General features: G+C 38.1%; 1 protein-coding gene across 5 annotated transcripts in view; it reads right to left on the bottom strand.

Annotated features, from left to right (window-relative positions):
* The window catches only part of CCSER2 (coiled-coil serine rich protein 2), a 61,154-nt gene that overhangs the window by 28,286 nt on the left and 22,557 nt on the right, over positions 1 to 10,311 (bottom strand). For all 5 annotated transcript variants that reach the window (XM_017746328.1, XM_017746329.1, XM_017746327.1 and 2 more), the window contains exons 4-6: positions 5,354 to 5,444; positions 2,212 to 2,374; positions 1,413 to 1,599 (exon numbers count right to left, since the gene is read on the bottom strand). In XM_017746328.1, the coding sequence (XP_017601817.1) occupies positions 1,413 to 1,599; positions 2,212 to 2,374; positions 5,354 to 5,444 (441 nt within the window). The remainder of the gene's footprint in view (positions 1 to 1,412; positions 1,600 to 2,211; positions 2,375 to 5,353; positions 5,445 to 10,311) is intronic.

Below are 10,311 nucleotides of genomic sequence, written 5' to 3'. Positions count from 1 at the left end.
GAGGATCAAGCATTTGTCAAGACAAGCAGAAAATTATGAAAAATTTTCAAAAAAAAAATTTTGAAAAATATTTAAGAGTAACTGCTTCATTCTGCACATTTAAGTTCTTTTAAAAAACTTAATCTGAGCTACTTGAGGCAAGGTTTTTATTCTGCAACCTGGCTGTTATAACCTAGATCAAGACTTCACATATGGTATTTTGCAGGGCCACACACTGCTTGGCTAAAATGTGCAAAACTTTACACTGTGAACCACACACACAACATCCATCAAGTTGCCAAACTGTCCTTGTGTTAAAGGCATTAAAAGCCCTGGAAAAAGGTTCCCTGCTACCTCTGTATTAATGCCTGGGGCTGTTGGGGGGGCACAGTTTATGGAGCCCACCACTCAGACATCAGGTTCTAAGAACACACCTTCCTCCTCTGACACTGCGTTATTTTTTTTTAATAACTGATTTTCCACTGACAAAATCAGGAATACATCTCAGTTAACACAGGAAGCAAATGCTCACATTTCTAAAAGGCACAACTGTACAACTGAATTAGCCTCAAGGTTGATTTGCTTTTTGTTTTGCTGTGTTTTGTTTTAGTGTCTTACTTTTTAGGCACAAACTTACTTTCATTACATTATCCTATTAGAAAAACACAGCAATGAATCTGGTATTAAAAGACAACATCACACAAACACTTTTCAATGCTAATCTGTATATGCCTCCAAAGAAAGCCTCATGGACTGTTCTTTATTATGGTAACAAAGGAATTTTTGTAGCTGAAATGCCATACTTCTGCTGAGTCATTTAGCAGTTTACCAACTCCCACAACTTGCCAAGTTTTGAGGTGCATTGAAAAAGCTCCTTAAAAGCTTTTGACAATTTCATGACATAGGAAGGATAAATTTGAACACTTCCAATGGAGATGACCCAGTATGATTTGCTAAGCTTCTTGTCAAACACACAGAAAAGATTAAAAGAATGAGGAAAACAAAGCCTTAAGAAAAAGCTATTAGCACTGACTTGCTGAATGAAGGTTTAATCCATGGGATCAATTTTAATATTTTTAGGGGTTTTTTTAACTCCCAGCTTTTTTGAATTTTATTGGATAAAAGCTGGTTTTCACATCCACTGATTTTCTTTTTTAATTCCTAATTTTAATTTTACTCAAGAGAAGTAAAATTTAATATTGAATAAATATTAAAAATTTTAGTATTTAGTATGTTTTGTAGTCAGTAAAATGCTGACAAGGCAGAAGAAGTACTCTTTGAAACAGCAATAAAAAGTATACTTACTTTCTGGAACTTTGTAATTCAATGTCTAAACGAAATGCCGATATCCTAATAAGGCCAAAGAGAGCATAAGGCCACCTTGGCCCACTCCCCAGTCTATTCTACTGCTTCAGTTCCTGTGAACAGCTCACCTGGTGCAGCAGCCTCTTGAGCTTGAGGAGCTGGGTCTTGACAGCGGTGCAGTCCTGCACCATGTGCCGCAGGGTCATCTCGTCCAGCATCACCGTGTTCTCCGCCAGCGGCCGCGCTGCCTGGGAACCGCTGCCCGCTCCGTAGCTCTCCAGGTGACCCACAGCAGACTCCAGGTAGCTTGAACCCCTACAAAAAATCCAAAACATAAAACCACAGTGATGACAAACTGGAGCTGGCCAGCATTTGGCAAAAAGGAAAGCGTTACGCAACGTGGGCTATACTTACATACTGTGGCACACAGCAGGAAATAAATAAATCAGAAAATGTCAGTGCTATCTCACTTAAATACAGAGTTTTCCTTTCCACTCCCAGAGACCTCTCTCAAACTGTAAACTACAGTACCCTAAAACCAGGTTGTTCAGCAGAATTTCTATAAGCTGTCATTCAACCCTTTAAGGACTATAGGGTTACATTTACTTTACCAACAAATTAAAAAGTAAAAAAAGCTGTCCAAACTTATAAAATGCAAATAGTAAAACATTGCAGTGGCTTTCCATGGAACACATAAGGTATTTTAATCAACATGTATAATATTGCATCAACACAAACAACAAGTACTTGGAATAAAAACAAGGAATAAGTTGTGAAAAGAAATTGTTATAACCCTCAGTGATGCTTCCACTCAGACATAAAACTATTCTGAAAATGTACTCAGTATCACTTGAGACCCCTTTGTGCCAAAAATGAATTGCTCGCTGGTGCTTCAAACATTTGTGAGGATATAGAAAAGTCCTTTACCTGTTCAAATCATTTTTACCATGGATATAATGGTCAGTATGGCCAAGATGATAGTGATCCTGTGTATTCCATCGCTGCTGAGGTGCTCTTTTCCAGAATCCCTCCTGATGTTGTCTCACATTTCTGTCTTGTCTGTCATAGCGGCTCATATTTTCACATTCTTCTACAGAGAGCATAATGTTAAAAAAAATTTTAAGACTTGTTTCCAGGACCTTGCAAATAAAATATTAACTATGTGCTGGTAACAGATGCAGTGTAAAGTCTGTGGGGTTCGTTGTTTTTTTTCTTTTTACCTGATCCAAAACAGTATGCATTTTAGAAGTGTCAAGCAGACTTCTGTAACAATGTCACATTTTTATTAAAATATAAACTTGTTACAAGAATAAGAGCAGCCTGTAGCAGACACTAAAGAACCCAGCTTTAACAGTATTTCCAGTTTAAGTAGAAAGTCATTTGGAGGAGGTAGAGATTATGGAACAAAATAAATTTAAAAGTAACAGTTTCCTGGCTTTCTTACTGATGGTATCTCCAGGCCTTTAACAAGCTCTAACAACACACAAACACAGAAAGACAACATTGTAAAAAGAGGCCAGTATTGCACTGCAAAAGAAAACAGTTTCGTTACTTAAAATACAGATACAGCTCATCCTATTCATCTTGTTTGGTTTTCAGATTCAGAGCCATTTAATCTGTATTTACCTGGACAACCAGCATGACTTAAAAAAAGGAAAGCAAATATCTCTTTAAAACATCAGCTTCTACAAAGCCGCAGGAATTCCACAAACATCTTCAGGGAACAAACGCTAAATTTGGCAACAGCCTGGAAACAACTGAGAGAAAGCCAAAACAACTTCTACTCGGGCAGCCAGACCCAGCAAAACGAGTCCTAAACTGCTATTCTGCCGCCACACTTTGTCCTTCACTTACCCAAGAAGTTTCCCTCACATTGTCAGTCCTTTTCCAGCAGCAGCTCCACACAAGGGAGCAGTGTTTCCGCGCTGCCCCTCAGCCCCGCACAAGGCTCCCCTACAGGCCTTCCTTCCTGCTGGGTTCCCAGCCTGCGTGGGCTGGGAGCGAGCCCAGCTTCACCCTGTGATTTAAGCGGCCCTCCTCACTCCCTGCATACTTGTTGAGCTAGAACTGTTTCTATAAATAGTGGCCAAGCGGCATCCCAGGCTCCAAAGTGAAACCAGGAGTTTCTGAGGACCTGGAAAGTCTTAAGAGGCTGACGTCAGTGAAGGCGTACATAATTATGGGAAAAGTGTTGGCAAGAAGTGCTGTTAAACATTATTAGAACAAGTACTCATACCTACAGTTCCGTTTTTATCACCTAGGAAATAACCAAAAAATTGCATAATAAAATAAACTTATTCACCTAAACTAACAGAAGATTTATTTTCCTTTAGCAGCATCTTTCTACAGCTCATAACGCATGAAAATTCACAACAAAATAAGCCCTCAGTAAGTTTATAAGCAATTATGATTTTCAGCTTTGGAAAAGTAAACTGAGTAAAGACACGTGGAGATTAAACAAGAACAAGTTTTGCTTTTTCAGGTGGTCATGTTTACGTAAGGGAAAACCTGGAGGTGGCTTTTGAATTCTTCTTTTCAGAACCTCTTTGCTGAAAATACAGCGATTCCAAGCTAAGAAGCAGAGATACCCAGCTTATGCCAGACTAATTTTATAAGGAAAACCAACCTCTAAAAAAATGCCAAAAGTAACAGTAATTAGCTTTTAATATTTTTGTGGCAAACATTCACCTTTAAAAACATGCCCTTCTAGCAGATTTTAAATTAATAATTTGTAATGGAATTACTGATGCAAATGCAGTGCATGTTTCACATATACAAGGAAATTAATGAGAAATTGATTTACCCTTTAAAATTGTTTCTTAGTTTTCCCCAACAGAATTAAATTACCCTTATTGAAAGAATATGCCCTAGGCTTGCATTGTTACCCATTCTGAAAAATTAACTGACTAAAAAAGTAGAAGATTCATACCTGTCAGGGCTGAAAAGTTGCATACTTTTAATGTTCTCAATCAATTCACACAAGTACTTTGAAAAACTCATTCTGGTATTTAAAAGATTACGTTCAGCACTTCGTTATGTGCACAGTGCTAAAACACGATGTGCCACCATCGTGGTAGATGGAAAACTGTGCTTTATTTACTGTAAATCTGGCTTCATATCTTCATACATGGAGGAGTCTTCATCCAAAAACTCAGAGGTGCTCTCAAAAACCCCTGAATATCCCCATACTTCAGCAAGCAGATGAAAGTTACACAAAATAAGTGAAGCCTTCTTCCTTTCAGTGCCTCTTTGCACTGGGTAGGGCCTGACAGTGCTCCACATTCAGTGTTTCTGTTCACTCAAACATAGATTGGCCTCCACTGAATTTGGAAGTAAAACTAGGACCCATATTCACATAACAATAGCTCATAACAATAACAATACTCATAATTCCTATGAGTAGGTCAGGAATAACAAAAGCAAATGCCTCAAACCTTTCCAGTCTGACATTTGAGAAAGTGCAGCCGTAATTTCCTTTACCGTGTTCATTCTATTCTGAATTTATATTATTGTACTACCTTCTCTGTCAAAATTCTGCCAGCACTCTCACTGAAAGCAAGAGCGCATAAAAGACATTTTGAAAACACATATCTTAAATTTTACACCTTCTGCTACCCTGAATTATATGTATATATATTAGATATTGTCATTTGTAGAATAAGCAATTATCTCAAAGAATTATGCTGTCATTCACCAAAACTAAAAAAAAAATACTGTCCCAGCATTTCCAAATACAGCTGAAACATGAGACTGAAAGACTAACTTAAAACTTTGAAATTGATGCTATAGAAATAATTTTAAAAAAACACAGTGTGAAACAAGGTTGCACTTTTATTCAAGGCAGTACACTTCTATATTGAGAATTTTTCAAATATAAGAATTGTACTTGGGAAAACAGAAATATCTCCCTTCCTGTATTTCAGAAAAGAAAGAGCTGTTACTTTAAAAAAACACCGCAATTTGAAGAGTGCATTGACTTATTAAGTCAAGAGTCGGAAAAAAGCAACTCAGAAGTCTCTTAAGCCCATGAAGCAGTTTCACAGTGAGATTGCTTGGCTGCCTGACTAACCTTTGTCACGAGGTGGGTCCTCAGGCAGGTCCACATCAAGCATGAGATCATCATCTTCAAGATCACATGAATCGAGATTATTCAAGATATCCTACAAGAAAGGAAAAGTGAGATACAGCTGCTTCCATGATATTTCATTTACCCTGCCTTCATAAAAAGTTTTGTTACGTTTTTATTGTGCACACATCCAATGTTAGCAGCAGCTCCTCTCCTCACAGGTGAAGATTGGCCCTATTTGAGACCATCTATACAAAACAATAATCATCACACCTCTGCTAATATGACACAGTAACAGTGCTAGATGAAACAAAGATGGATTAAAACATTGTTCTGCCTGATGCCTATGGAATACTCCACAGACTTTTTTATTCATTAATATCTGGCCTTCTCTGCAGTTGCAAGCATCTTGAAACTCAATTACTTTGTTTACTTAGGATTCAGAAACAGCTTTGTGACGAGATGATGCTAAATCCCCTTATTTCGTTATTACAAAATCATTGAAAGAAAGTGGGGAAAACCTATGTTATCTTGACTTTTAGGAAAACAAAGCTTCAAACATGCTATTATGAGCACTAAATTCTGCTTCTTTTTGTCTTTCAGACTGTGGTTCATATAAAGCTGTCCCTAAAGGGACTAACAAACAATCACGTTGCATGGGTGTGCTAACGGCCCAAGAAAAATGTAATGAAGTGTTAGTGCTAAATGAATTATACATATTAAATATTGTCAGGTATATTAAAGGACTGCAATGAGGGCAAGCCCAATCAGTGTTAAAAAGACAGACACTGACCTCTCTTGCTTGAAGAATACTGAAAGAGAAACTGAGGAGGTCAAGGGTGTGGAACACCCAGCTCACAGTGCAGTCAGACACTGCCAGCGCTGAACAGCCCCAACAGCCTGGGCAGAGAACCCAGTTCATTACTCCAAGAAAACTATAGTCACTTGGTGTTAATGAGTTTAACATGAAGCAGGTCTGAGGAAGTGCTGTGGATATCCAGCTGCAGCTCTTGAGCTCCCAGTAAAAGTCAGGCCTTTAAGGCCCAAGACCAGACTCAGGCACTTCACATCGGCCTCTTTCCTAATAGCAGAAACACAGATTTTTCTTAGCTTTATCGGCTACCCCTAAAGGTGATGCCTGGAACCAATACTGAAAAATTTACCAAATGATAAGTCAAATAAGTGTTTTATAACTATTTCTCATAGTAATATGATCATTAAATATTTAAGTGAATACTTGCATACAGGTTATGAACACACTGCAAAACAATATTCCCTTGGAAAGCCACCCCTTTGCTGGCTATCATTTCTTAGATTTGCTTTGTCACAGGTGAAAAGGAAGAACATTAACAGGCACTTGTCAGAAATGTTGCTCCAGCTGTTCTTCAGCAGCCTTCCTACAGTGCTCACAAAGCACTACTGTATTTGATTATAAATGGTAGCAAGAGCTAAGTATATTTTGAGATTCTTTGGGGGGGTGAGGGGGGGGTTGGGTTGTGACACAGAACATTAAACATTTTGCATTTCTGCAGGGCAAGTTATTGACTTAGGAGGGAGAGTATGAGATGAAAATAGTTAATACTCACTTTGTAAAACATGAGTAATAAAAAGGAAAGATGGAATACTTGAGACAAAACCACCTGTTTTCATCATATTTCAAAGTCCCATCTGAAATGCTTTGTTCACAAATAGCATTCTGGGCATTTACAGGAAAAAACAGGAAAACTTACACAGCAAGGCACTGGGAATAATAAAAAATCCAACTATGGAAAAGCTTCACAAAAAAATGAAAGTCATTTAAATGAAACATGGATTTAATATTTGGGACAACAAAATGCCTGTATATTTTTGCTACTTTTGCTTCTATTTCTTTACATTTTTACAGAAGTTTTTTAACTAATGCGTATTTTTTTAAACAATTCTGCAAAACACAGGCATGCTTGAGAGGCAGTTTTAGTTTGTTAGTTGATGAATTGTTTCTGTGCCATGCTTTCATCTTCCAAATTAGTGTGAACAAGCATTATTTTCTTCTACTGCAATAACTTCAGTGAGCATGACAAATAAAATGGGAACAGTGGCCACAAACACAAAAGAAAGTGGAAAAGCTTTGCCACTGCTGTGCAAATGCATTTAAAAATGCACAATATAAAAACACACTATGCCACAGAGTTTACTAATAAACCTAGATAAGCCACCTTACTACTTTGAATCAGAACTTCAGAAGCCTAATGGTGTCAGAGGAGGTCAGTATTTGAGATTCCAAACATACTTTCCTGTCAACAGCACATTTCATTATGCTTCCCTAATTATATATTCTTCACCACACTGAGGAAACTCCAGGAAAGGAAACTCCATGCTACAAAAAGACCCCACAACTGCAAATACCAAGACTGTGTCATCACTGAGCCATATGTGAATGCACTTTGAGCACTTCCCCCTGCGAGCTACTTGGGAAACACAATATACAAGTAGATGTCAGCAATGTCCTCCTGAAATAGCTGTAAGATAAAGTACAAGTTTCATCAGCACATTAGTGCATTAAAAAAAATAAAATTTAGATGCTGCCACTGATACTCTTTCTACTGCATAAGGAACTGCAGTTAATTACATGGGAATAACATAGTTAATAATGTGTGCTTAACAGCAATTAGCATCATGAGCTCAAATAGAACAGGAAATAGAAAAATTCTTTCAAAGTGCATCAGCTCCAACCCTAGAGACTATTACATGTTTCAGCAATTATTACAAGGTACAGAAAAAGAAGAATTCCATTCTATTTGTATAGGTGAAAAGAATAATGTATATTAAAAGGGGTATGTTTTTTACAAGGCTGATTCAGCACTAGATTTTCAAGCTGGTACAACCCAGGAAGAGTTTGAGTTTGGGACTGTGAAATCCCAGGTCAAACTGCAATGCTGTCCCCAGGCTCTCTCTCCACAAAGCTCTTCCACTGGACACAGGCAGTGGTGTTTTGTTTGCTCCTGCAGTAGAACAGGGAAAGCATTAGGTGAGACAGATGACCTGTGCGTCCTGGTGTAAGAACTGAGTAACTTGAGCACCCCCACAGTAGGAAACCCTCATAATTCCTAAGGAGAGGCTAAAAAGGCTAGAAGAGGCAAGGGCAAGGCATACCACCAGTGTGTAATTACACCACATTCAGCAGGTTCACTTCATTGTCCTGCAAATCCTTTCTGGAGTGATTGTCCTTCGGTGCTGTGTTTTACCCCGGGTTCACCAAGCACACACCAACAGCTCACCTGCAACAGCTTGGGATTTAACCCAATTTGTTGGATGCATGGAGCTCAGCACCTCTTTATGGAGAGGCATAACAACATCAAGTTGCTTTGATGCATCAAGTTGCTTCAACTGCTTTGAAGATTGGGGAACTCTATGCAGAAGTGCTTTTGCTGAAGTAAAACTTGAGATTTCATTGTAAATTCATGTTCCCCATAATGAACTGGAGTGCAAAATATTCTTTTCAAAAAGTTCAGTTTCTAAAAATTCCTCATGCAACATGTATCATAAGCTTTTTCTTCCACTGAAGAGCACTATTTTTCAGTCCACCAACCAATATGAGTTCAATTTAGCTTAACAGCTGGACCTAGGCAAGAGGCCTGATTCTCAGCTTTCCAATTTTTTGAGCTATTGTAAGGTTATAATGCAACCAGAGTAAAGCATAAAGCACCTGAAATAGAAGACAGATAGATACTTGCATTTTCTCCCTAATAAACATAAATATGTTGACCAGTGGAAGTTTATAACACAATGTATATTACAGTGGAATTAAAAGACAAAGGAAGAAGGCAGGCATTGAGGTTAGTGCAAAAAAACAAAGCAATTCCAGATAAACAGCCCTCGAACAATTAATTTCAGAGAGTGTTACCAGAATTGAGAAGAGTCTGAGCTCAAACTATCAATGCCAAGTTAGGATATTTTGCTGGAAAAGCAATTGCTTTGAGGGAGTCATGAACTGATGGTGGTGAGTACTAGGAACAACTCACAACCTCAGACCTCACTCATTTGTTCCACCTCTAGGAAGCAGACAGCTAAAGGAAAATAATTGTTTTTATTACTGATTTAGTGACTTAGGTCCTGCTTCTGATGAGGATGAGAAAAGACCACAGTAGAAGGTAAGTGTGAGTGAAGGGAGAGAACTACAGGACTGTGAACCTGGCCATAAAACTCAGGCAAAGCATTTGAGAGTAGCACAGAAACTAACAAACCATCATTTCAGGTGCTCGAGGAATGAAAAAAGGAAGTGGCTTTTAAAAATAAACACAAAACAGACTGGGTAAATCAGTCATCTGAAGGGCAGCAAAAGGATAACTGCCTAAGTCAAACACAATTCAAGGCTGACAGAAGAAAAGAGGGAAACCTCCAGTGTCTTTTTCAATGCTATTTTCAGCATTTGACAACATCTGAGATAGGGATAAATAAAGAAATAGGAAGTCTCCAGAAAGGCAACTTTATTTAGGAACTGAACAGAACTCTTAAGTGAAGGCAGAAAACACAGAGAGGAAAAGCACATAGTGTACTACAGGGATGAAGAGAAAAGCCCACTGTAAATGAAGTCCTTAAAACAGAGAAAACCACCCAGGGAAGAGGTGGGATAGAACTCTGCAGGTTACCAAAGACAGGACAGGAAAGGAGTACACTCTGCAAGTCACATTAAAGATAATTAAGCCAAACAGCCAAACAAGTATTTTGTAATTTTGCCCATGCTCCGTAACTGAAGGTTGCTGTGACAACAAATGTAACAAGAACTTGGTTTTGAAAATCCAAAACATTTTTTGTTTAACTGTTAAATCAAACGGTCTTAAATAAAGATTTACTATTCCTGAAAACATTTTTACAGAGGCACTGCATGTTCTACCTAGATCTACTGAAGGTATAGAGGAATTCATTATTAGCTTAAGTTACTACATGCTGTATCTGAAGGATCTATACTTGCTCTTTTTAAA

The sequence above is a fragment of the Corvus brachyrhynchos genome, unplaced genomic scaffold (assembly GCF_000691975.1).
Source record: "Corvus brachyrhynchos isolate BGI_N302 unplaced genomic scaffold, ASM69197v1 scaffold279, whole genome shotgun sequence".
Lineage (NCBI taxonomy): Eukaryota > Metazoa > Chordata > Aves > Passeriformes > Corvidae > Corvus > Corvus brachyrhynchos.
The sequence above is the reverse complement of the archived record's forward strand: the minus strand, read 5'-3'. Positions and strand labels throughout refer to the sequence as shown.